The sequence below is a fragment of the Propithecus coquereli genome, unplaced genomic scaffold (genome assembly GCF_000956105.1).
Source record: "Propithecus coquereli isolate 6110/MARCELLA unplaced genomic scaffold, Pcoq_1.0 Scaffold962, whole genome shotgun sequence".
Taxonomy (NCBI): Eukaryota; Metazoa; Chordata; class Mammalia; order Primates; family Indriidae; genus Propithecus; species Propithecus coquereli.
The window spans coordinates 639,489-667,281 of NW_012155974.1; the positions used below are offsets into that span (position 1 = coordinate 639,489).

Sequence of the window (27,793 nt, forward strand, 5' to 3'; positions counted from 1 at the left end):
CTGTTTGTTAAATGTTGGTTAACTAAGTTATGATACATTTGTACAGTACACGAAGCCAGAAAAAATAGAATGAGGGAAGTCTCAAATATAATAAGTGAAAAAAGCAGAATGTAAACAAATGTGTCTAATGTGCTATTATTTGTGTAGCTTTTGCTACAGATTTGATGTTTCATAATGAATTCAACCTAAAATTACATGGCAAAATAGCACTTGTATGCAAAATTTATAATGTAGTAAAATCATTCTAATAAATAACATTGTTTGAATCATAAATAATATCAAGCTGCTTTATATATTTCTCACTCTGTCAAAAGTTAAAATAAAAGCCAGGTGTGATGGCTTGCACCTGTAATCCCAGCTTCTGGGGAGACTGAGGCAGGAGAGAAGGATCACTTGAGCTCATGAGTTGAAGACCAGCCTGGATGATGTAGTGAGACTCCGGTCTCAAAAACAAAAATTAAAACAAGAAACAAAATCCATCCCCATGTAGATTTATAGTGGACATGTTCCAAGCTTAGACTGCAGTTTCAACAGCATTTTTCATCCCTGATACAGTGCAAAGGAAATTTGTTTGTCTCAAAATCTATTCAGTTGAGGAGTTTTCACCTAACTTTCACTTGGAAGAGACTAATCTGCCACATACAGATATGCTAAAAGGAAATATCAATACAAGAATTTAACAGGATTCTATAAATACCTAAGCAATTAATATGTTCAGTTAAACTCATGCTTGTGGACTAATACCGGCATTTGGCAGTTTCTATTTGTGTGAAGTTGTTCTCAAAGATGAAATATGTTATAAATAAATATTAACAGGGCAATTAGGTAAGAAAAAGAAACAGACATTCAGATTGGAAAGGAAGTAAAACTATCTCTAGTCATGTATGACATGCTCTTGTACCAAATATAGAAAATCCTAAGGAATGAAATGAAGAAAACAGTTCCATTTACAATGCATCAAAAAGAATAAAATACTTAGGAATAAATTTAACTGGAGAAGTTCAAGCCTTGTGCACTAAAAACTGTGCACATTGAAAGAAAATAAAGATGACCTAAATAAATGGAAAAACATCCTATGTTTGTGATCAGAAAAGTTAATATTATTAAGATGGCAATACTCCCCACACTGTTCTGCAGATTCACCACAATCCCTTTCAGAATCCCAGCTGCCTTTATTGCAGAAATTGACAAGTTCGTCCTAAAATGCAAGGGGCCATTTTGCTACTTAATATATGTGGCAGGGGAATGTGTGTTCAAGTAAGTGGAGCACAGTAGTGGCTGAGACTTGCTGTTCATTTAACCTGGTATTATTTTGTTGTAGGAGAATGACATCTTCCTGGGCTGGGAAAAAGGAGCTTATAAAAAATGGGGAAAGAGTAAGAAAAAATGTTCAGATTTAACTCTAGAAGAAATGAAAAAACAGGCTGCTGTCCAGTGTCTTCGATCTGCTTCTGATGAAGTAAGTTTGCATTTTATTTCTAATACTTAAGAAAAGAGGGGGTGCTTGAAGTTTACAAATGTAACAGCTTGACCCAAAAAACTTAGGCAAATAGACTACTCATTATCTTACCACTGTAACATGAACATTATTACTTTTCCTTTATGTTATTTTTTCATGTATTGAAAGTTTTATAAGGTATACTGTTTCATATATACTACTTTTTCTTTTTTTTTTTTTTTTTTGAGACAGAGTCTTGCTCTCTTGCTTGGGCTAGAGTGCCATGGCGTCAGGCTAGCTCACAGCAACCTCAGACTCCTGGGCTCAAGCAATCCTTCTGCCTCAGCCTCCCGAGTAGCTGGGACTACAGGCATGTGCCACGATGCCTGGCTAATTTTTTCCTATATATTTTAAGTTGTCCACCTAATTTCTTTCTATTTTCAGTAGAGACGGAGTCTCACTCTTGCTGAGGCTGGTCTTGAACTCCTGACCTTGAGCGATCCTCCCACCTTGGCCTCCCAGAGTGCTAGGATTACAGGCGGGAGCCACCACACCTGGCCTATATATGCTAATTTCTTTTTGTTTTTTTAGAAAATATTATAAGATTTTATTCCTCTTTTAGCACTTTATATACAATATTTCTCATGTCTTTCAACATCCTGAAATAACAGAATAATTTTAGAATATTATCATCTATCTAAATTAATATTATGAATTCTTATGTAATCTCTGAGATCATAACTACTTAACAATTATTTTGCTTTGACCATGCTATTTGAGATAGTGTGGTTTAAGTACTTTTATGATGCAAGGTCAAATTGAGAGGATTTTGACTCCCAGAAACTTTTTTCCTGACCTAAATTGTTCAAAGGTCTGATGTTGGGATAGCCAGCTTTGCTACATTTGATAAACTGTGGAAGTTTATTCTGTCTGGCTACCACCTACCGCACGTGCCTTTTAACACTTACTGTTCAGTGTTCAGGTTTCCCACTGTGGGTTTTCATCCAACGCAGAATTGTCTGTGAAAGCCTGGCTTTCCTGGCCATGTACTCAGGCTACCTTGTATATACCTCAAATATTATGGCCTTCACATCCTAAATTACAATTGTTTGTTTGACTGTGCTCATTGGGTCAAGGTTTGGGAGTTACCTGTCTTTTTTTTTTTTTTTTTTGAGACAAGAGTCTTGTTCTGTCATCCAGGCTCAAGTGAAGTGGCGTCATAGCTCACTGCAACCTCAAACTCCTGGGCTCCAGTGATTCTTCTGCCTCAGCCTCCCCAGAAGCTGGGACTACAGGCGTGCATCACTGCAGCTGACAAATTTTTCTGTCTTTCGTAGAGACAGGGTCTCGCTCTGGCTCAGGCTGGTCTCGAACTCCTGAGCTCAAGTCATCTTCCTGCCTTGGCCTCTTAGAGTGCTAGGGTTACGGGTGTGAGGCACAGTGCCTGGCCTGTCTTTTTTATTTCCTACTAGCTGGTAGACTGAGTGCTTATCACATAGAAGGTGCTGAATTTCTCTTGAAATGAATGTAATGTTCATTTGTTTAAAAAGCCTACCCTTTTCTTCTGATCCTTTTTCCTACTCCCAACTGTTATTTTCCTTTCCCCCACCCCTTTGATTTTTTTATCTTCTGAATTTCTTAAGGCTGCTGTCTTACACACTATGGGCTAGGAATTTGGAAGTTACTGCTTATACCTTTAGTCAGGTACAAGAAGGAACATAATTAGCCTAGTTTAGAAAAAATATAAATATATATAAAGGATATAGGGATATCTTACTGAAACCAGGTGCTGGAAGTGTAACAACCTTAAGAGGGACCTGAACTGGGAACTATAGGATGGACAGACAAAGTCACTTTCTGTAATGACTCACAGTCTCTCATTTGCTTCTCTACCTGTGTCTGGGTCATTCCCTTTCTTCCTGAACTCTGGCTCTCTGTGCTTTAGTATACATGTGATGAAGAGTGGAGATTCCAGCCCAGCATGACCCCTGAACTCTGCAGTCCGGCACCATCTAGAGAGAGAATCTGATTGGCTAGCCTTGAGCCAGGTGTCCACCCCTGATTTGATAAGCCGTGGCATGCAGGAAGGGCTGCCTGGAGGTCCACCCCTTCAGCAGGGGCTGTGAGTGATGAGAGGTCTGCAGAGAAAACTGTGGTTAGACAGTAACCCAAATGGTGTTTTCTTCGTGACACTGAGGGAGTAGATTGATAAAGTAATTTGGAGCTTTTAAAGGAATTTAGATGCAGATGGTTTTTTTGGTGAGAGATTAGTTCAGGTAAATTCTTTGAGCAACATCCAAAGAAGCTGCTGAGTCATGGTTGGGAGGAAAATATGAGTAGGGCAATTTCAATCTGAGAAAGGGTCTTATTTCTTCTTTGGACCAAAGTTCCTGAGAAATAACTCTAATCTTCAGCTCACAGTGAAGCTGAGTAAACAACAGGAGCAGCTGAAATCAACTGTGAAAGAATGAAGAGTGTAAAAACCTTATAAGGGTAATGCAAGACCCTACTCCTTATAGCTTGTTTAATTTGTGTATAGTTCATGCTAGGCGAGTATGTTGTGTTCTCAAAAGAACTTGGTATTAGGTAGAAATAGTGCAAGGGAAGGATAGTGGTTTGCAAAGATCTTTGATTCTTTAGGTTATTGCTTTGCAAAATGCTTTTTTTTTTTGCCTAGCTGTCATAGGTGGGATTTTTATTTTTGACTCCAATAAAGCATACTTGTCCTATCTTGTTTTTCTCATTTTATAAAAAATGGTTGCATTGCTTTTTCCTAATAATGATTTTTTTAAATCTTATCAAACTTAAATTGAGGAAATGAATGTGCCAGCTGTATTCCCGGTGCTCAGTGATTACTTATGGAATGAATGAAGAGACAGTCTTCAAGTCTCAGTTTCTTGCTCCAGAGCCACATGCTGTTGTGTGTGCATCAGTCTACAGATCCTGAAACCAGCTCTGCTGATTCTTGGGAAGCCAATGGAAAGAACTTGAACAGAACCCTCTTTAATTATTGCCTGAAGCAATAGAAAGAATCAGTGTGGTACTTTATGAATTGTACGCTGTGTCCCCTGGTTTTCTTTTTAGAATCTATCTGTTGGCTTTAATGGAAGGAAAGGAGCAAGGAGGACCTACATAGGAAATTACAATGCAAAATTTTATTTTATGTTTTGGCCACAACAAACGTTTGCATTTAAGTGTGTTGTTCATTTCCTAGATACCGAGGATGGTAATGTTTGTGGTACTGTGCTATGCTTTCCCACCCAGTTTAAATGTCCTCTTATAGCTCTTTCTAGTAAACTCCTTAGACAGTCACTACCAGCTAATCACAAAAAAACCCACTAACAATTCAAGTTTACAATCTAGTAGATTAAAATGTTAATGACAATTATATGACAATAATATAGACAGTTATATTAGTTATAGGTGTAGGTAGGAAATAGTGGGGATGGTATGCATCACATGTGAGATGAATTCTTTTCTCATGTTTGTGTGTGTGACTATTATAGTTACAATTTGAATGATTTCTGTGAAAAAAATCCATAGTTATCAGAGTATTCACTGTGTCATGGTTTAAGGAGAATGGCTTACTTCTTTTTTTTTTTTTTTTTGAGACAGAGTCTCACTTTGTTGCCTGGGCTAGAGTGAGTGCCGTGGCGTTAGCCTAGCTCACAGCAACCTCAGACTCCTGGGCTCAAGCGATCCTACTGCCTCAGCCTCCCTGGTAGCTGGGACTACAGGCATGTGCCACCATGCCCGGCTAATTTTTTTCTATATATTTTTAGCTGTCCAATTAATTTCTTTCTATTTTTGGTAGAGACGAGGTCTCGCTCTTGCTCAGGCTGGTCTCGAATTCCTGAGCTCAAACAATCCGCCCACCTCAGCCTCCCAGAGTGCTAGGATTACAGGCGTGAGCCACCACGCCCGGCCGAAAATGGCTTACTTCTGACTCAACTTTTACGTTCTTGGGTATTGCACTATACCTCCACTTTATCCTTGTAATAAATTGAACCCCACATTACAGCACATATCTTGACCTGTCCAGCTCAAAATTTTATTTGAGAGACATTGCCAAAACAGTATGGCAACTCGGCTGTGTCAATAGTTGGTAACTATGTATTTCCCCAGGGAATTGTGGCCTTTGATGGGCTTTGTTGGTTGGTAGGTCCCATCTGAAAGTGCCTTTCCTAATTCCCTTTTCATTTACACATGCAGATAACATACAAGTCTCCAGGTATTCATTTTCTATAATATAGCTGCACTTGCAAATACATATATAAGCATTTAGTTTGGCTGCAGTTAGTAATGGGGTCTGTTGAAGAGGTGCTATGATTCATTAATAAGCAACTCAAACCCTCCCTCAGATGCATATTCTTTATTAAATGTTAGTGTCCTGAGTGGTCTGTTTCATTTCTGTTATCAGTGGACACGATATATACCTGATACCGTTAAATAAATCCAGGCTGCCCTTCCTTTCCCCATCTAAAAAAATAGAAAACAATATTGAACTGTGCCCCAACTTTTGTTTTTTTTTGAATCCTCGGGTTTACTTGGTTCTGTTTTCTCCACTCCCAAAGTTAGGGCTTTTTGAATATTGTTTGTTTTTACTAATTAGTTATATTTCTATTTTGTTTTTATTGAGCCACTTAAAACTGAGTCAAAGCTAGTATTTCATCTCCCACTTTGAAGGTGGTTAGAAGATTAGAAACTTAAAATGCCCTCTTTGGAGAGTAAATAGAATGCAATGATAACTTTTTTTAGTTAAGTTAGTTTTGATAGTAACAGTGCTGCAGCTTACTCTGGATAACTGACTAGATCTATCGTTGTTTAAAGAGCCTTCTAGAGGATTTATGCCCTCAGTGTAATGGAGTATTATCATTTCACTTATATTCTCACATTCAGCTAAGCTCCCAAGTATAACCCTTTTTGCTAGCAAAAGTGTGAAGTACCTCTTGGCATTTTGTATATGTATTATTTATATGCTGTACAGGATTGTATATACAAAAAAAAACCATGTACTATTTCATGGCAGTTTACTTTCAAGGTTAATTTTGATCATATACAGCTGGCCCTCCTTATCTATGGGTTCCGCATCTGTGGATTCAACCAACCACAGATCAAAAATATTCAGAAAAAATACGATGGATTCTTGCATACTGAACATGTACAGACTTTTTTTCTTGTCATTATTTCCTAAACAATAAAGTATAACAACTAGTTACATAGCATTTGCATTGTATTGGGTATTGTGGGTGATCTAGAAATGATTTAGAATAAACTGGAAGGGCTGAGTGAGGTGGCTCATACCTGTAATCCCAGCACCTTGGGAGGCTAATGTGGGAGGGTGGCTTGAGCCCAGGAGTTCCAGGCTGCAGTGAGCTGTGATCATGCTACTGAACTCCAATCTGGGTGACAGAGCAAGACCCTGTCTCTAAAAAAAAAAAAAAAGTAAAATATACAGGAGGATGTGCGTAGGTTATGTGGAAATACTACACCACTACACCATGATAAGGGACTTGGGCATCCACAGATTTTGTTTTCCATTGGGGGGGGGGGGTTGGGCATGTCCTGGAACCAATCTAACACAGGGATGACTGTATATTATTCTTGGCATGTAGACTGTTGAACCTAACTTTTTCTAGGTAATAATAAGAGCATGGTCTGGATGCTTTATGTACATTGTACGAAGTGATGCTGTGCGTCCTCTATAGGCCAGACCTTCCCGAGAAAAAACTAGTGATTACTAAGCTGAGAATGCTCACAATTGCTGTGTTGTCACAGCCATCGTTGGCTGGGGACGCCTCGGCCTTACCTCTTTGGGAATATAGATGGATCTAGAGCATTCAAGCCTTTAAAAAGACTTTGGCTTTTCCTCTGAGAAGCTGTGATGTGCTGGAGGGTTTGGAGAGGAGTAATGCAGCGTGACTTAAATGCTGATCAGATGCTGGTCAGGTCACACCTGCGGCATTGAGACTAGACAAGGTGGGGTGAGCTGGGTAGATTGAAGGGGGCAGAGGGCAGACACAGAGAACCCAGTTAGGACACTGTTGCAGTGGTTCAGAGGTAGATAATGGTGAGAACTAAATATATTTTAAAGGCAGAGCTGACAGGATTGGATGTGGGCTAGACAAAGAGGGGAGGAGTCAAGGAAAATAGCCAAGATTTTTAGTCTGAGCAACTGCAAGAACGTACTTTCTGTTTACTAAGGAAAAAGAACCTAGGGAAGGCACATCTTTGTGGGAGGGTGGGTATTCATAAAGATTTAAGTATGAAATGCCTCCTATCAAAGAGCTAAGAGAAGATTTTGAAAAGGCAGTTGAATATGCACATATGGGGTTGGCAAGGCTGTGTGGTTGTTGGGGGTGAGCATTGGATAATGGAGCATTTTCTTGTTTGTTTATCTAGCCCAAATCTTCTGACTTTTTTTTTTTTTTTTTTAATTTGAGACAGATCTTGCTCTGTCACCTTGACTAGAATGCAGTGGCATCATTATAGCTCAGTACAACCTCAAACTCCTGGGCTCAAGTGATCCTTCCACCTCAGCCTCCCAGAGTGCTAGTATTATTACAGGCATCAGCCACTGCGCTCAGCCCTTCTGACTTCTTTTTAGAGAAGGTGGAAAACTGGGATTTTTGCAGGAAATTTCCTGATCTTTGAAATGTTGAAAAGTAAGGATATGAAAAGGGAAATCAGAGAGGGAAGGGCTTGTATAAAAATCTGAGAGTAAGGTGAGCAGAAGGGTATAAAGATAGGCATGTGTGGGGTTGGGGTATAGTGTATGAAAACAGGCTGAGGGCATGAAGAGTGGAAAGGAAGACCTGGGAAGGGGCCAGAGGACAGCACCGTGAGTCTGTGTCGTCACTGAGGCTGAAGAGGCCAGATTCCAGGGGCACAGTTGGAGACCCCTGTGCCCTCTCCTGATGGCATTCCTCTCCATCCCTCTTGGAGTCACCACTGTACCCAACTTGGCATTTATTTCCCCATGCATATTTTTGTACATTTACTATATGTTGTACAGAAATATGTACCATTATTTTGCATGTTCTTAAACTTCATATAAATGATACTATACTCTGTATATTTTGCAACTTTCTTCTAGTTAACATTTTTGAAAATGTATCTATTTTGGCTGGGTGCGGTGGCTCACGCCTATAATCCTAGCACTCTGGGAGGCCAAGGGGGGCGGATTGTTCTGAGCTCAGGAGTTCGAGACCAGCCTGAGCAAGAGCGAGACCCTGTCTCTACCAAAAAATGGAAAGAAATTAATTGGACAGCTAAAAATATAGGTAGAAAAAATTAGCCGGGCATGGTGGCGCGTGCCTGTGGTCCCAGCTACTCGGGAGGCTGAGACAGGAGGATTGCTTGAGCCCAGGAGTTTGAGGTTGCTGTGAGCTAGGCTGACACCACGGCATTCGCCCCAGACAAGAGAGTGAGACTCTGTCTCAAAAAAAAAAAAAAAATGTATCTATTTTGGTAACGTGATCTTATATTTTCTCTTCATTCCTAAGTAGTTGTCCATTGTGAGACTGATAAAGGTACTTAATCTATCCTCCTGTATCTGTTCTCCTGGTAATGGACCTTTCAGTTGTTCCCCATTTTTGGCTGTTAAAGAGTGTAGTAAGGAATACTCTTGTACACTTAGCCTTGTACATATGTATAATACTTCTAGTGTATATACTTAGGCATCAGATTACTGGATTGAAGCCAGTGGGTTTTGTGTGTGTTTGTTTGTTTTTACCCTTTTTAGCCTTACTGACTTGAGTATTTGATGAAAGGTGCGGACCTAACCAGAAAGTTATACATAAGCTTTTCTTATATGAATTATTTTTTATATGCCCATTGATAGTCTCCTTAAGAGTTCATGCTTCCTAGATTAAAAATAATTGTTGTAAGTTTTGCTTTGAAAAACTGACTGTTCTTGTTTAACTGAACAATGAGATGTGACAAATAGTATCCAGACATTCAACCCAGAGCCTTCCAAGCTTCCGTCCCAAATCTTTTTCAGGAAGTTTAGTTGTTATAGGAGGAACATGGATCTGAAGAGAAAAGAAAGTGCCATCTCCAAGTTAAAGGAAGAAACAAGACTTTGTTCTGCGTATATTAAAAAATGGAATCTGTCTAAATCAACAAGATGTTAGTAGTGAACTAGGACACTAGAGCACATGTACAGGAGCTGGAGGCAGGCCAATTTTTGTAGATCCTTCTGTGTTTAAGGATAGGAATCACTGCCCTCTTGCAGGTGCCTTGGCAGAAAAAGTGTTTTCGTTTTGGTGGTTTTTAAAACTTTATATTACTCCCTTGGCTACTGAAGGCACAAGTTTATGAACCCTGGGATATATTCTCAGTCCTCTGACTTGCTTTGTTTATTGGCTTAACATTAATGTAGTTCTAAATTTTAAAAGGGTTTAAAAAACTTCTAGTCATTAAAGTATGGGATTAATCCCTTACTCTCCCATAAAATGATTATTGTTATCGTCAATAATCATGCTATTGGTATCTAGTTGGGCTTCTTCCCACTAGTCTTCTAACTGTGCTTTAGAAATAAAGTCTAAGATCTTAAAAACTGTAATGATGAAAGAGCTCCATGTATAGGGAAGGGCTAAACACAGGGTGTTTGGAAGCCTGTGCCTTCATTATTTTGTTATATGACAAAGTATACCAAAACTTAGTGGCTTGAAACAACCATTTTATTTCTCATGATTCTGTGGGTTAGGTTAGCTAGGGCTCAGCTGGGAGGTTCTTCTGCTGGGTTTGCTTGAGTTCTCATGCAGCTGCAGTTAGATGGCAGCTGGGACTAGAATATCCAGGATTAATCTCTTCATATGACTGGTGCTTCAGCCAGCATGTCTGAGAGCTTTGACTTCTGTCCACATGGCAGATGGAACCCAAGAGTTAGCCTTCCAAGAGATCATGTGTCACACTTGCTAATGTCTCATGTGAAGAAGCCCAGTCACTGTTGGAGGGGCCCAAACTTGGGGCAAATGCTAGGAGACATGGTTCATTGGGGGCACCAGAGTAGTAGGCTTGCCCCTATCAGTTACTTTCTGGAGAGATTGAACAGACAGGTTCTGGACTTTGAGACAATAGACACCCCTGAGGAAAAGCATGAGACACCATAATGGAAATTGGAGAATAAATGAAAGTTGGGAAATTGATGGGTAAACCCCCCATCCACTTCTGCTTCCTGACTGCCAGACACTGACAAATAGGTTTATATTCCAAGGGTATAGAAGTATGGAGGATTTCTCTCTGAGGAGGTTGCTGTAAAGAGGAAATATTCAAGGGCCAAGACAATCTCTTGAAAATTATAAACATGATAATAGAAATGAAAAACTCAGTAGAAGATTTGGAAGATAGGAAATCTCCCAGAAAGTAGAACAAAAAGATAAAGAAATGGTAAGTGGGAGAGAAAAAAAATTCAGGGGCCAGTACAGGAAATTCAATAACCTGCTATTGCACCATTTTCCAGATGTGGAAACTGAGGCTTCGATAGGTAAATAAGTTATGTAGGATCACTTGGTTAACCCCGGGATGAAATTTAAACCCACATCTCTTTGACTCTACTATGCTGTTGCAAAGGGGACAGGCAGTTAAATGCCATAGAGCATCATATTGGTTAGTGGTCATAGTGTTAGGGTGGGAACACTTGTCCATTAAGGGAATATCCAGTCTAAATGAGCTGTCCATAAAAGATTAACCTGTGAGATGATTAATATGGCAACATATGAATGAGGGGTCAGAATTCATAGGTATTCTCAGGTTCAGAGAGAGGAAGTGGCACACATGCCCTTTGCTGCCCGGTAAATGTGGCAGGGCAGGAACTCAGACCCAGGCCTGCAGGACCCCAAGAAACCTTCAAATATGGTTAGGAGAGAGAATATGGCAGAGTAAGTCACATTGCCTTTGTTTACTTTACACTAACGACTAAGGTCATGAGTTGAGAAGGAAGGGAAGTGTGGAGAGGATAGAGAAGCCTTGGAAATGTTGTGGGGATGGGAAACGATAGGAATTTGTCAGGAACAGGTAAGAATCTCTCAGAAGTAATAGGACACTAGGTGCTGTATTTGACCGAGGCCCAGTCTCCATCGTTATATAACTGTCTTCAAGCCTTCCCCACAGCCTAGGAGCAGAGCGCATGTCAGTGTTGGTCAGAGTGGGAGAGAGCAGACCGTGGGGTCCAGGAAGGACCCAGAGGTGTTTTGGTGATCTGCATCAGGTTAATTATCTTCTCACTCCTCCAGCCTCAAACTGAATCATAGCAAATATTAAAGATATTTTTGAAGCAATGAATCTAAAAATGAGATTTTAGAAAGTGGAAGATGTGTGAAATCTAGATATGGCACCAAGATTTAAGTAACTAAAGTGACAGGGACTCTCTGATGGGTACACCACATGTATATGTCATCTTAGTTTATCCTGGTGAATCTTGAGAGGGAAATGGTGGTGTTCTCAGGTTCAGAGAGAGGAAGTGCCCTTTGCTGCCCAGTGAGTGTGGCAGGCAGGGCAGAAGTTCAGACCCAGGCCTGCAGGACTCTGAACCCAAATACATTCCACTCAGCACAGAGAAGTTAAGAGTTATTAGCATGTAAACTTCAGAGAGGCAGGATACTCGTAACTATTTGTTCACTGGATGAGTGAATGATAAACCAGTAGCTGGCTGACCATGCATCCACGATGGCTTACCAAATGTATACTGAAATTTGCCAGTCCCTGTATGTGGCTTACCACTTTGCAGATTGGGAGCATGTAACTTGAATTTTAGAGTGCTTTCGTGGTTTGCAGAACATTTTTACACGTGTGTGTTGGATACCAGGAGGTGGCTGGGTATTATTCGTTTTACAGTTAGGAAAAGTGGTTTTTCATGAATGTAAGGGTAGAGTGTTAGCATTTTTTCACCTGCAATATGTGCTTCTTTTGAGTGGTTACTAAAATATGAATATAATTTAATCTTTCTGGGATTCTTAAGATACTGTTGGTATAAAAATACTCAAAGTATTCTTGAATGCCCTCATGGATATGGTATACTACTAAAATATTACTAAAATTCTCTAGTACTTTATGTCATAATTGGGAAAGTGAATAAAATTTCTAACTAACAGCTCTAAATTAACACTTTAGGTAATATCTGTCAGAGACAACAGGTGCAATGGCAACTTCTTATGTCCCTTTATGCCTCTCAGTTTGCTATGATGATAACCCAGTGTTCTCACAATTTTTAAAAAAAATATAAGTAGGATGCTGGAGGTGGTCAAGGAAAGAAAACAAAAACTTACTTGGTAGAGCCTGCTTTTACGGAGTAAGGAGTAAGCTCTTTTACTATTTAAATATGAAAGCAATATATATATATGTAAAATATATATGTAGGCAAATATGTATCACTTGTTCCTGTATCATATATATATATTTGCTCTCATATATAAATAAATATATATTTGTGTGTAGGTAGTTAATTTCCAAGAACTAAAGCATTAAAAAAAGTCCAGTCACTAGATTGTAATGATCATTCTGTGATAGTATATTAAATGGCAGCCCATTGTAGAGTATTGAAACAAGTTTAATAAGCGATCCCTAGAGGTTCAGTGTTCTGAGTTGGAGAGTAGCCCTAGGTTTAAAAACGTAGTGACATAGGCTTGCTGTACAGAACAGTATGCAGCGTGTCAGCTGACACTGGTGTTAGTTTCATGATCTGAAGGAAATGGAATATAATTGCCGTACTCATCACACCTTGAGCATTATGGTAAGCACGCTCTATCTGATAGAATTGTATAGTCGAGCAATGTTTATGACTAATATCTGCCATGGTTTTAAAAAGTATTTTTTAAGGAAAGGGCAGCTCTTCTTGTCTGGCCCATTTTTCTGTCTTCCTGTTAAAAGCTGTGGTATGATGGGGATGGAATATAACTATCATGTTTACAATTAACTGTTTTCATAGCAATCTGTTTTCTTGCTACTCAAATTATGAAACTGTGAGATTTCTTATTGAGGATATCTGTAATACTTGTGCTGAGTCATTTTGAGTTAAAGTGAATGGGGCAAAGGTCTATTTTTAGCCCCTGAAGGCCCAGTGAGGGCGCTGGGTTAGCAGAACGCTCTGTCATGTGCATCTGTTCATGTCGTGCCCACCAAAAGAGACTTGATTCTAATTTCATTAGGACTTTTGGGGTCACTAAGTAAATCTAAAGACATGTATTCACTTTGTTATACATTGTAAAAGATTTTTCTTTCTTGTGAGAAGTAAAGGATCTTAAGTTTAAAAGTATACACAGTGAAAGATTATTTGCTTGTGCCTGTTTTCAACATTCATTTTTCTTTAAAGGTTGACTCTTATTTTTATCCTCCTATTTCCAGATTCTTCCATGCACTGTCCTTAAGTTTTATCCCAATTCTGTGTAGAGACTTATACCCTGATCCTGACCCTTAAAAGAAGACAAAGCTTTCACATTCACTCCCGGTATTGACTTACGTTTTCTTGACTGCTTTTTTTGTTGCAGTCATGAGTATTCCTGTTTCTTTACAAAAGAAAAAAAAAATTACCCTATTTTCTTTAGACTGTGAGCTCCTAGGGGACTAAGATTAGGTTTTTGTGATTTTCCTTTGTATTGAATCTGGTACAAGACCTTGCTCACATAAATATTTAATACTCTTCTTGATGGTAACTGACTTTTGGCCATATGGTGGGCATTTAGGTCCTTAAGTCTGCCCCTTGAGCAATATGATACGCCTTTGAAAAGACAGAAGCCATTCTGGGAGTTACATGAATATTTTCACATTTTATCAGTAAGTTCCATTTAATATCCTTTATTAGTAAAATATGTATACTAATTTGGATCTACCTATAGGTAGATAATTATAGGTAATTATCTGCCTATAATTTTAAAACTCTGGTATTCATTTAAATATTGGTAATGTATTTATTTTAGAACATGGAAAATTTGTAAGACCTTTGTGTTAAAAGTATATAAATACCTGATTTTTATATACCTGGCAGTAAACTAATGTGTCTTTTTGTTGTCGTGCAGAGCTCTGGTATCGAGACTTTAGTGGAGGAGCTCTGCTCCAGACTGAAAGACCTTCAGAGTAAGCAAGGTGAGGGCATCGCTTCGAAAGCACTGTGTGCACACACTCCAGGATCGTATCCCCAAGGAATCTGGATTGAGGAAAATCTTAGAATTGATCATAAAAAAGAACAAGAAGAATAAAGTCTTTGTGTTTAGTGTATGTCACCAGGCCAGCCTCATGCTCCATCTTTAGCTCTGTTAGTGGCTTCTGTGTCAGCCCAGCAGTCACTTGCAGACAGCCCTGCTCCCAAGGGAGATACTTACTCCATGTGTGCCCTCATGCATACGAAACATTTCATTTTTTGTCTTAAAAGTTGAAGCCCAGAGATTGAGAGCAATATTTTTTCCTTCCTTTCCCCATCCTCACCCCTCTGTTAACATCTGCCTGTTGATATTAAAGCCTTCAAAGGTGTTGACAATAATTATTTCAGGTTTAGAAGGGACTTCTGTTTTGAGTCTCAAATTTTTTTGACAGGCAGACTTGATAAGCTCAGTAAGTCATTTTGATACACGAACCCTCCTCTTAGTTGCTTTTCCTACTCTCCTGTAGTCCCTAAGAATGAGACCTACACGTTAAGGTTAAGGATCCTTGTTTCCTTGCCTTCTCTTAATGGTGGAAGTATCCTGGTCTAAGCTGAGAGAATAGCCCTTTTTTCTATTTTAGTTGAAATACAACCCTTGCTTATTATCTCCATGTTAAGTGACAGAGCTAATTATAATGAAGCGTGTTCTTTACAGATTAGTATTAGTCAAGATGAGTCAATTTAAAGTCCATGAGTGCAGAATTTTGTTAAAAAATATTTTTGGAATCTAAACAGATGTTCTCTCCTTTTGGTCTAATGAATAAGTACACAGGGGATGTCGTCTCTTAAGTGCCTCTAGAGAACTGTATCAGTGACGAGATGAAAAACTCTCACCTCTCAGCCTAATGCTAATGTGGTTTAGCCGAAGAATTCCCTCTAGCATACTGAAGAAATAATTTTTTATTAAAAAGACATACTGTATAGAGTTCTCTTTTTAAGCCACAACAGTCTCTGTCATTTCTGATTAAAATTAATTGAGAAACTTTTAAAAATGTGGATATTTATTATCTAGATATAAGACAAATATTTCTGAATTTTTGTTTCATAACAGAAGAGAAGATTCACAAAAAGTTAGAGGGGTCTCCCTCTCCAGAGGCAGAATTATCCCCTACAGCAAAGGATCAAGTGGAAATGTATGTAACATTGTATTCAGTAATAAAGTGTGCTTGTGTTAAAATTAGACTGATAACTGCTACATGGTTTCCATTGTTGTTTGTCATCTTCTGTTTAGTTCCATATTTCATATTTAGGAAACATTGAGCACTTATCGTGTGCTTGACACTTAGAATTCATAGGCAAATAAGGTGGTTCTGTGCTTATCGTGCATATTCAGTATTTTTGAAATGAATGAATGAAACAAATTATTGTTTATTAAGTCCCTTCATGTACTGTTACCTTTGAAATTTACAACAGTCCTTTGAGACAGCAATAAGAAATGATGATCACCCTTGTTTACAAATAAGAACATTGAGTTCCCACTGCTTTATTGCAAAGGGAATATGGGCAAATCTTCAGCCTTGCCAAATCTGTTTCCTAAAGATACTTTTAGTTCTTTCTTTGTAAATGATTAGTATTAAAATAATCAGCATTATAAGCAGACTTCCATATTATATATTTTATTTTAATCTTCTGAACCTCTAAAACCTAAGAGGAAAAAATAGCGCTTAGTTGATTTGTATAGACCTGTGCTGTCCAACACAGTATCCACAAGCCAATTGTGGCTATTGAGCACTTGATATGTGACTGGTTCGAATTGAGATGTGCTGTGAGTATAAAATTCTCATAGATTTCAAAGACTTAATATAAAAAGTATAAAATACTGATTTAAACATTTTTAAATATTGATTACATCTTGAAATAATAATATGAATTTATTTGGGTAAATAAAATGTTATTAGAATTAATTTCACGTGTTTCTTATGCTTTTAATATGACAGCTAGAACATTTAAAATTACGCATGAAGCTCATGATTATTTCTGTTGGACAGCGTCAGTATAGACTAAGGAGGAGAGTTAAGCTCAGGCTCTTTGAAAACATGGCCTTTTACCACTTCATGTGTGACCTTGGGTGTTGGTTTTAGAACAACAGTCCCTTCAGTAGCCAACACAACTTTAAATTCTTCCTTTGGCGTCTGTTCTACTCTGAAATTGTCAACAGCTGCCAGTTTCCTACCACGTCAAAAACACTTCCTCATTTTGAAGCCCACTGAAACCAGCCTCCTGGTTTTTCCCACCCTGCATTTCTGGGAGTCACTGGTCTAATCAGTCTTCCGTTCCGTGAGCATAACATGTCCTTACACGAGTTCCCAGACCTCACAAGTAGTACTCACTAAACCACGACACCTGTGGAACTTTCAGGCCCAGCTGTGGGCCACGACACCTCTGGAACTTTCAGGCCCAGCTGTGGGCCACTGTCTCATTGCTCTAGGCCTCACCAACATCCTCTTTCTGAACACTTGAATGTGGTAATCCTTGTTATTTTGAGGGCCTACTTAAATGCCAGGCAGTATGCTGGAATTCACTCACGAGGGTGCTATTCTGGCTCATTTTGTATATTCCTTTACTCCTAACAACTCTGTGAGGCAGACACTATTATACCCCTATTTTGTAGGTAAGGAAACTCAGCCACAGAGAAGTGAAGTAATATGCCTAAGGTCACACAGCTAATAAGTGTAAGAGCCAGGATTTGACCTCAAGGAATGTGGCTTTAGAGCTCATACTCTTGACTAATTCGCTTTTCAGCTTTTCAACTGCATATATTTCCAATGCTTACAACAACTTTGTGAGGTAAGTCATATAATTACCCTCATGCAGTTGAGGAAATAGACCAAAACACTAAATTTTGAGCTTAAAGTCATAAGTGCTAGCAACTAAGATTCAAATTCAGACATTTTCTACTGAAAAGACTACATTCTTTCATTGTATTTGTTATTTTTTACTTAATTAAAATTCAAGCTTTGAAGACAAAACTGTCATCTTACATATTTTCTCAATATTCTTATAGTGCTAATCACAGTGCTGAGCAAAAAGGTGCTTGATGCCTGGGACTAATTTTAAGTAAAGCATATTTTACTGTATTATAAATTATTACAAAGTTAATGACTCATGGATGATATGAATATTGACTCTTAAAATGAAATATTCCATTTCTCTGGTTGGCAATGTTTTACTATATTTGATACATCTGTGTGCTCATTTTTGAACTCTTTACTCCATTTTTCAGGTACTATGAAGCATTCCCACCACTTTCTGAAAAACCTGTTTGCCTGCAAGAAATCATGACTGTGTGGAACAAGTCCAAAGTCTGTTCTTACTCTAGCTCTTCTTCATCATCCACAGCCCCACCAGCTAGCACAGATACATCCTCTCCCAAGGACTGCATCAGTGAAAGTGAAGTCATCAAGGAAAGAAGCAGTGAAGTACCCACCACTGTACATGAGAAAACCCAGAGCAAAAGTAAAAATGAAAAGGAGAACAAATTTAATAATGGCACAATTGAAGAAAAACCTGCTTTGTACAAAAAGCAAATCCGACATAAACCTGAAGGAAAGATTCGCCCTCGCTCGTGGTCTTCCGGCTCTAGTGAAGCAGGCTCAAGTTCAAGTGGTAATCAGGGAGAATTAAAAGCATCCATGAAGTATGTTAAAGTAAGACACAAGGCACGAGAAATTCGAAACAAAAAAGGGCGGAGTGGGCAAAGCAGGCTATCATTAAAGCATGGCGAAAAGGCCGAAAGAAACATTCATACCGGGAGTAGTAGCAGTAGCAGCAGTGGTTCTGTGAAACAGCTGTGCAAGCGGGGTAAGAGACCATTGAAAGAAATAGGGAGAAAAGAACCTGGGAGCACTGAAGGAAAAGACCTGTACGTGGAGAGCAGAAATGACAGAGAGTACAAAGAGGAGCCATTGTGGTACACCGAACCAATTGCTGAGTATTTCGTTCCTTTGAGCAGAAAAAGTAAACTAGAGACCACATACCGAAACAGACAAGATACAAGTGATGTGACATCAGAGGCAGTGGAAGAATTGTCTGAATCAGTGCATGGTCTTTGTATCAGCAACAGTAATATGCATAAAACATACCTCGCAGCAGGTACTTTCATTGATGGTCATTTTGTAGAAATGCCTGCAGTTATAAATGAGGATATTGACCTCACTGGGACCTCACTATGTTCTCTACCAGAGGACAATAAATACCTGGATGACATTCATCTATCAGAATTAACACACTTCTATGAAGTAGATATAGATCAATCCATGTTGGATCCTGGTGCCTCAGAAACAATGCAAGGAGAAAGTCGGATTTTGAATATGATTCGACAAAAAAGCAAAGAGAAAACAGATTTTGAGGCAGAATGTTGCATAGTGTTAGATGGTATGGAGTTGCAAGGGGAACGTGCAATATGGACAGATTCTACCAGCTCCGTGGGTGCTGAGGGCTTCTTCCTGCAAGACCTTGGCAATCTGGCTCAGTTTTGGGAGTGCTGTTCATCCAGCTCTGGTGATGCTGATGGAGAAAGTTTCGGAGGAGATTCTCCAATTAGACTCTCTCCAATCTTAGACAGCACAATGCTCAATTCACACTTGCTTGCTGGCAATCAAGAGCTCTTTTCAGATATTAATGAAGGATCTGGTATAAATTCTTGTTTTTCAGTGTTTGAAGTGCAATGCGGTAATTCTGTTTTACCATTTTCTTTTGAAACACTCAACTTAGGAAATGAAAATACAGATTCTAGTGCTAATATGCTTGGGAAAACACAGTCTAGATTGCTAATATGGACCAAAAATAGTGCCTTTGAAGAAAATGAACACTGTTCTAATCTTTCAACAAGAACTTGTAGTCCATGGTCCCATTCAGAAGAAACACGTTCAGATAATGAGACATTAAATATTCAGTTTGAGGAATCCACACAGTTTAGTGCAGAAGATATTAATTATGTAGTTCCTGGAGTCTCGTCAAATTATGTAGATGAAGAACTTCTAGATTTTTTGCAAGATGAAACTTGCCAGCAAAACAGTAGAACTTTAGGTGAAATTCCTACATTAGTTTTCAAAAAAAAATCTAAACTAGAATCTGTCTGTGGTATTCAGCTAGAACAAAAAACAGAAAACAAAACCTTTGAAACTACACAAGCATGTAGTGAAAACAGTTCACATGGAGATGGCTACAGCTCAGGGGTTATTAAAGACATTTGGACAAAGATGGCAGATAGAAATTCTGTGGCTACAGTAGAAATAGAAGGAATCGATGAGTTGTTTTCGACAGACGTAAATAACTCCTGCTGCTGTTTGGATGCTGAAGCTGACATGGAAACCCTTCAGGAGCCTAATAAGGCTGTGCAGAGATCAGAGTATCATCTGTGGGAGGGGCAGAAGGAGACCCTGGAGAAAAGAGCATTTGTTTCTAGTGAGCTATCAAAGGCGGACGGTGGTGATTATACTACACCCTCTAGACCTTGGGATGTAGCCCAGGATAAAGAGAATGCATTCATTCTTGGAGGAGTTTATGGCGAACTCAAAACCTTTAATAGCGATGGGGAATGGGCAGTCGTACCGCCTAGTCACACAAAAGGAAGTTTGTTACAGTGTGCAGCTTCTGATGTAGTGACAATAGCTGGTACAGATGTCTTTATGACCCCAGGAAACAGTTTTGCTCCTGGTCACAGGCAGTTATGGAAACCCTTCGTGTCATTTGAACAGAATGATCAGCCGAAGAGTGGGGAAAATGGATTAAATAAGGGATTTTCTTTTATCTTCCATGAAGACTTACTAGGAGCTTGTGGTAACTTTCAAGTTGAAGATCCTGGACTGGAATATTCTTTCTCTTCTTTTGACTTAAGCAATCCATTTTCACAAGTTCTTCACGTAGAATGTTCATTTGAACCTGAAGGGATTACATCTTTCAGCCCCAGTTTTAAACCGAAATCAATCCTCTGCTCTGATTCAGACAGTGAAGTTTTTCACCCCAGGATATGTGGTGTTGACAGAACACAATATAGGGCTATTCGCATCTCTCCTAGGACTCACTTTCGCCCAATTTCTGCATCTGAACTGTCCCCAGGAGGAGGAAGCGAGTCGGAATTTGAATCTGAGAAAGATGAAGCAAATATTCCCATTCCTTCTCAAGTTGATGTATTTGAAGACCCACAGGCAGATCTCAAACCTCTAGAAGAAGATGCAGAGAAAGAAGGCCATTACTATGGAAAATCAGAGCTTGAGTCTGGAAAGTTCCTTCCCAGGTTAAAAAAATCTGGAATGGAAAAGAGTGCTCAGACATCACTGGATTCCCAGGAGGAATCAACTGGGATTCTGCCAGTAGGAAAGCAAAATCAGTGTTTGGAATGTAGCATGAATGAATCTCTGGAAATAGATTTAGAAAGCTCAGAAGCAAATTGTAAAATAATGGCACAATGTGAGGAAGAAATTAATAATTTTTGCAGTTGCAAAGCAGGTTGTCAGTTCCCTGCTTATGAAGATGATCCAGTTTCTTCAGGACAGCTGGAAGAGGTATGTGTCTGCGTGTTGGTATTTGACGAAAGGATTTGATCAGACTTTAATTCAAGAACAGCCATATTAGGCAATGAAAGAAAGACAGGGTTAAATTATTAGGAAATTAGCTTAAATGTTTGAAAACTTATTAAGATTTTTACATTTAAGGACTTAAAATGAATTTGATATTTATAAATTTGACCTAGACACAAGACTTTTTCTGCAAAGAAAAGGCATTTTTAAAAAATCACAGGATATAAGATTCTTTGTGCTGTCTTAATATACATGTACTATGCTTAATGCAAACACCTAATGTGTAAGCATTGATGAATCAGGAAATGGCTGCTAGTGAAGAGTTTTTCAGTAGTAAGCCTCTAACTGCCTTTTAGACATTGATCAGTCTATTAAAACTTGTGGTTGGCATGTAAAATATATTACATCTATATTGGGGTGGATTCTCCAAAATACGTTATGGTATATGTAGAAATTAACCCACAGTTAATGGAACAGAATAGCTTTTGCAGAACCTATGTAGATGTACTTTTTTTACAGGGTACATATTCATAAGCTGTACGAATTGTATGTGAAGTCTATCAAATGAAGTTTATAGTTTTATTAATGAGAGTTATTGTACCCCTTGACTATATTCCTAAGAAATAGTTTGAGGCTGAATTGATTGTACAGGAAATAACACTTAATAACCTGTTTCACACAAAAAGCATAGTGATCTGCCCATTTTTCAACTGTTAACTTGGTATAGCAGTGCCTGGCCTTTCTCCAGAAATAGCTCATTAAAGAGAGAGTTGGAGGTGTTTAGAAATCATGCCACCTGTGGCTGGAGAGCAGATGAGTGTTGCCCTTCCTCCCATCTGTCCTGCACACCCCACCCCCCCTTTGCACGTCTGTGTTCTACCCACACCACGAGGCTTGCTTCAGATGCTACCTCCTCCACTGACACTTTGCCTGAGTCCTCTTCTCTCCCCTGCTCTACTTCCCACTCTGCATCAGAATTAATTTCTCCCTTCTTTTAATTTTCACGCCTCTTTTATGCTTTTTTATTGCATTTTCCATTTTTCATGAGTTACTTATATACTAGACTATAAGCTCCTTATGGCTATGGACCATGCCTTACTCATCAGAGTAAGAATCAGAGTGCCCAGGTGTGGGGCTGCTTACCTGTGATTGTAGGAAGCCCCCAGGTGATTTGAGAGTCACTGCTGTAATCATCCTTAGAGATCCTCAGAAGGAGAATTTAATTGAAAACACTGAAATCTGAACTGCTAAGAAAAAAACCAATAATGTTGTTAGCCTTTATCTGTTTGTTTATTGCCCCTTTTTCATCCTTAAATATTCCTTTATGTACTTTGTATTTCACCTGGTTCCAGATTGGGAAGAAAGAAAAAGAGGAAAGAAGCAAGATTCTACATCATACCACTACCATATTCCTTCGCTTTCTAGTATGTTGATGTATTTATGTGTTATCAGAATTCTGGGTTTTCTTGAAAGGTCTGAGCTACTAAAAAAATTCCCACAGGACATTTTGGGGTTGTCCAATAGTCTGGGTGTCATTAGCACGGTCAACGTTGATCTCTTGCTAGTGACCGTGTCATTGCAGTTTAGAGCTGGGTTAGTGCTTACTTCATTGATAATGATCTGGGGTACAGAGAGTTGGAGAGACAGTCCTGCAGGGACAGCTGGGGGCCAGGCTGGGCTAGAACTTGTGTGTTTCCCTTCTGTCACATTTCCTGGTCAGTCTTTTTTAGAGATGAGGTCTCACTGTGTTGCCCAGGCTGGTCTTGAACTCCTGGCCTCAAGTAGTCCTTCCAAAGTGCTAGGATTCCAGGATTCCAGGCGTGAGCCACGGTGCCTGGCCATGCCTGGTTAGTCTTAGGACTCCTGAGAGGGCGTTTTCCTCCCTTTTCCTGAGTGAAACTGGTCTTTGCGTAATTCAGTCTGGGAGCCCCATTTAAAGGCCACTGGGAACCCATGTCTTTCAGAGTGAGAGGATGAAAATGTAGGAATTCCAATAGAATTGGTGTCTAGGAGCATGGGAAGAATGATTCTTTTCAAAAGTTTGGTGTAGTTCAATTCAGCAAACATTTATCGATTACCTGTTAACATGCCTGTCGTTAAGGTAGGTTCCCTGGGTCAGCAGTCCCCAACGTTTCTTGGCACCAGAGACCGGTTTCATGGAAGACAATTTTTCCACAGACTGGGGTGAGGGTTGGGAGGATGCGTGGGGGACGTGGTGCAGACCTCACACAGTGATACGTGGCCCATATCCTAACAGGCCACGGACCCGATACCAGGGTTGGGGACTGCAGCCCTGAGCGAATAAGATTTTGTCCTTGCCCATGAAGAATTCAGTCTAGTTAAGATTAATTTGTAAACAGTTTAAGTTTTTTAAATTGAAGTATGTAATTCAGGCCAGATACGGTGGCTCACGCCTGTAATCGTAGCACTCTGGGAGGCTGAGGTGAGTGGATTGCTTAAGGCCAGGAGTTCGAGACCAGCCTGAGCAAGAGCGAGACCCCATCTCTACTAAAAATAGAAAAATAAGCTGGATGTGGTGGCTCCTGTAGTCCCAGCTACTTGGGAAGCTGAGGCAGGAGGATTGCCTGAACCCAGGAATTTGAGGTTGCAGTGAACTATGATGACACCACCACACTCTAGCTGGGATGGCAGAGCAAGACTCTGTCTCCAAAAAAAAAAAAACCAAACCAAAACAAAAGATCTAGGTAATTCATGCATACGATTCAAACCCAGAAGTTACGAGAGGGTGTGTACACAGTGAAAAGTTCCCTCCCCATTAGTAACCACTAGTGTGTGTCCTGCTGTGTTCTCCAAGGATGTTTTCTGCATGTATAAGCAAATACATGTCCACCTGTCTTTCCTCCTATTTTTTCTTTTTATTGAAATGGCAGTTTATTATAGTCACCCTTGTTTTTTATTTTGTACATACTATTCCATTGTATGGATATACTGTAGTTACCTAGCCAGTTCTTTGTCTTCCAAGGTATTTGGGCCAGCACAGTTCTAGGCGGTGTGGCACATGAGAGGTGGATGTGAGCATGGTGTGCTGTGGGAATCTGCAGGAGAACCCTCCAATCTGGGAGTGTGGAGAAAGGCTTTTGAACCTAGCTGAACATCTGGGGTGCAAGGAAGGAGGCAGGTGATCTTGGCAGAAGGCACAGCACAAGCCAGCCTGGAGCTTGCACCTGCTAGGTGTGCAGGGCAGCTGTGGACAGCCTGTGGCCTCTGAGGCATAGAGTGGAGGGTGACTAATGGCACAGATGAAGCAGAATGTGCATAAGCTCGTGGCAAAAATGTTCTCCCTGTCATTTCCTTATTGCCGACTTTGTGCCAAGCACTTTGAGACCCAGGAAAGAACCAGAAGACTTGCTCCTTGTCTTCAGGCATTTACAGGCCAGTGCAGCCCCAGCAGATGTGCTGTGGAGGTCAGGAGGTCTGGAAGGCAGGATGGCTCTGATGAGTGGAGAGGGAACGGGGATCATCCTGGTGGTGTAGCACCCAGCCTGCCTGTGCCTGGTGCCCACAGAGGCCTCATGTGCTAGATCTGTTTCCCTACCTGACTGCTAAGGACACATAAGCTCAGGGGTTGAGATACCTGCACGGGTCCCAGTGTAACAGATAGAGCCAAAGCACCTCCCACTATCCACTTCCTGTAAGGAAAGGAAAAGTAAAAACAGGAGAGTCAGTGTCTCTTGTTTGTTGCACTCTGTATCTCTTCATTTACATTTCATTCCTTTTTCCAAAGAACGGGGCCTGTTGGAGGCATTCTTTTCCTTTCTGTGACCCAGTTGACTAAAAACTAACTATGGCCATGGGGCATATTCCTAGCGTCAAACTAAAGCCACACCTTTCTCTTCATCAGAACTAGAAGTAGTTAGTGAGAATTTAAAGCTGTGAAGCCTTTGTTTCCTTCACCTAACTTCCATCTTCTAAAGAATTTCTGAGTATTACGTCTGTTGCTAAAAACATTTCTGGTCAGGCTTTTGGATTAAGTTTCTGTCTTCTGTTTTTTTCACTGTTTCATTCAGCAAATATTTATTAAGTGCCTGTTAGGTCAGGTGCTGTTCTAGGTGCTGGGAATAGGTAATAAAGATCCCTTTCTTTGCGGAGTTGAATCCAGGCTCGGGGAGCGGACAGTAAACCAGTTCTGTGGAGTGTAAGAATATACATGCTAATGAAAAGAGGGGAGAGCTGGATGAGGGATGCAGGGGTCGGGAGTGCTCGCAGGAGTTTGTCGTGTTACAGATGGTGTCAGGGCAGGCTTCCTTGCCAAGGGGGAGTTTGAGGGAGTACTTGGAGGTGAGAGGGAGTCAGAAGACACTCAGCAGGAGAGCAGGAGCAGCGTGGAGGTGGGCAGGTGTGCATGCTCATCCATGGTGGCCTGGCCCAGCCCTGTTCTGCTTTAGTTTCTTCAATTCTGTCTTCATTCTTTCCATTCACAAGTAAACCAGAAGTTGAATTAATACATTAAACGGACATTAGGTGAGAAAACGTGGTCATCTTTGCTGTGCAACCTAAGTGTTGGAAACCACTGAGTGGAGAGATGTCATAAAATGATGCATTCACTATAGCATGAAACAGGACAAATAAGTCCCTGCCACAGGAATCGAAACTAAAATGGAGGATGCAGAAAAAAGACTTCTAAAATTATGGCAGAAACCGGCATGCTCTTCACAGTGGTTTTTGCAGGAGAGAGGAGGAGATGATGTACTAGATAATCAGAGGCTTGGCCCAGTAGAAACTTTTCCTCAGGCCAGCAGACCTGAGTATTTGCTTTGTGCAGGCCCTGTACCTGGAGATGCAAAGATAAAGACAGCGTGGTCCCTGCCCGTAGGGAGCTCACAGTCTTGCCCTGCTGGTATCTAAGCTCCTCTTGCTCGTGCTGCCCTGGCCCCTTGAGTACCTGGCCCTCCAGCCTGCCTTCCCTGACCTCAACCCATTCCCCACTGTGAACTCGCACTCCCTTTCTTGCCCTTGCTTTTGCCCCTGCCCCCGCGGTCTCAAGGAAGGATGAAAAGGAAGCAATATAACTGGACCGATCATTCCGCAACCTGCCCAGAGCATTTTCTTTCTCAAGTAGGAACCTGTTACCTCCAAATCCATCTTTCAGTAGTGGCTTAGGTGTGATGGAGAAAGTTCTGGCCAGGGAAGCCTTCCTCGTTGCCCTTGAATAGCACTAAGTAATCTCACAGAATAGGTAAGCCCTTTCCAAAGAGGCCTTATAGTGCTGTGAATTACATACCAGGTGCTATTAATTACCTTGCATTAACTGCACACCTTGCACGTTACCAGCCTCCTTTGCATGAAGCCTAGCCTTGTCTGTTCTGTTGGCCTTGGCGTCTGTTCAACAGCAGCACTAATTTTTATTGTTAGGATAAGCTGCAGGAGCAAATAGTGAAAGTTAACTCACCACTCTGGGTAGACAATACAATTCTCCTTCAGTTTCTGATTTAGGAGTAATTTCTGAAAAGTTATGTTAAGTGAAAATGAAAATTTAAAGTAATTCCCATTTAGTCACATAATAAAAAACCCATTTACTGAATTGATCAGTTTTAGACCCGTAAGACAATTTTTAGAAGCATAAGAAAATCCTGTTAGAGAATTAATGATCATTCATTTTTAAAACAGCTCAGATTTTAAATTTGAACATATAATGAAATGTCTTTTAAAACAGTAAATATAAGGTGTACTCAGTGTTTATAAATGTGTATTGAGAACAAAGTGTCAGGGGCCATGGGAGGTGCGGAGGTGCAGAGCGTGGTGAAGGAAGTGCATGGTAGGGGGTTCCCTGACCGCCAGCATACCAGGATGCACGTGGAGACTGAAGCTGGCCGCCAGTCTTATGGCCCCTCATAAGGACTCTCCTTGATCACTGACAGCTGCAGTCTGTCCACCATTGGCTACATTGTATCCAGTCCTCCCTGCCCAGGTCCAGGTAGGACTTCTAGAGTTCCACTAGTCAAGGGTGGAGCCTGGATTCAAACTCAGTCCTTATGGGCCAGGGCACCTTCCACTATGCCATGGCCACAAGAGTGTAGGGTGTTAGTCTCCTTGCTGTCAGGAGTCATTCACCCATCTCATTTGGATGACTGTTTCCTTTTTTGACTTTGAATTTTTAATTTGGTTTCAGTCTTAGCTTTCTACTTCTCACCTAAGCAGATAATTTTGTTATAAAGACATGTAGGTTGGTAACTCTGCCTATAAGAATTTCCTTCTATTCCATTTCTTCTTCTACTCCCTGCTGCCCCCTTATGTCTGTGCACTTCTGAAATCAAGAAATTTACCTTACTTGGGAGTATTTCCTATTACATTATCTTTTTGCATTGTAAGAGTTTTGGGGGATTTTTTCGTGAAGATGTTCGTTCCACTTCTAAGAAAAATTTTATTTATTTGCTATGAACACATGGGGTTTTTTTTTAAATTCACCTTGCCCAGAACACTATAAAAACTCACCAATTTAAAAATCCTGGGTTACGTTTCATAGTTAATAATGCTTGAATATTTTCCTCTATCCTGAAAGTTTGTAAACTTTTTCTATATTTGGTTTAATCTAAACAGTTTCCTATATTGAACACTGATGTACAAGAAATGAATAGAAGTCAAGAAAAGCAGACCTGGTGGGAAAAAGCCTTGTACTCTCCTCTTTTTCCTGCATCAGAGTGTGAAGGTAAGAAGACCCATATTAGTTCATTTACT

General features: G+C 40.1%; 1 protein-coding gene across 3 annotated transcripts in view; it reads left to right on the top strand.

The window, feature by feature from the left end:
- KIAA0232 (KIAA0232 ortholog) overlaps window positions 1–27,793 on the top strand; it is a 63,741-nt gene that overhangs the window by 25,420 nt on the left and 10,528 nt on the right. For 2 of the 3 annotated variants that reach the window (XM_012665114.1, XM_012665116.1), the window contains exons 2-7: window positions 1,322–1,459; window positions 14,455–14,521; window positions 15,628–15,709; window positions 17,800–21,082; window positions 22,450–22,521; window positions 27,656–27,764. In XM_012665114.1, the coding sequence (XP_012520568.1) occupies window positions 1,322–1,459; window positions 14,455–14,521; window positions 15,628–15,709; window positions 17,800–21,082; window positions 22,450–22,521; window positions 27,656–27,764 (3,751 nt within the window). The remainder of the gene's footprint in view (window positions 1–1,321; window positions 1,460–14,454; window positions 14,522–15,627; window positions 15,710–17,799; window positions 21,083–22,449; window positions 22,522–27,655; window positions 27,765–27,793) is intronic. The other variant, XM_012665115.1, reaches the window with a different exon arrangement.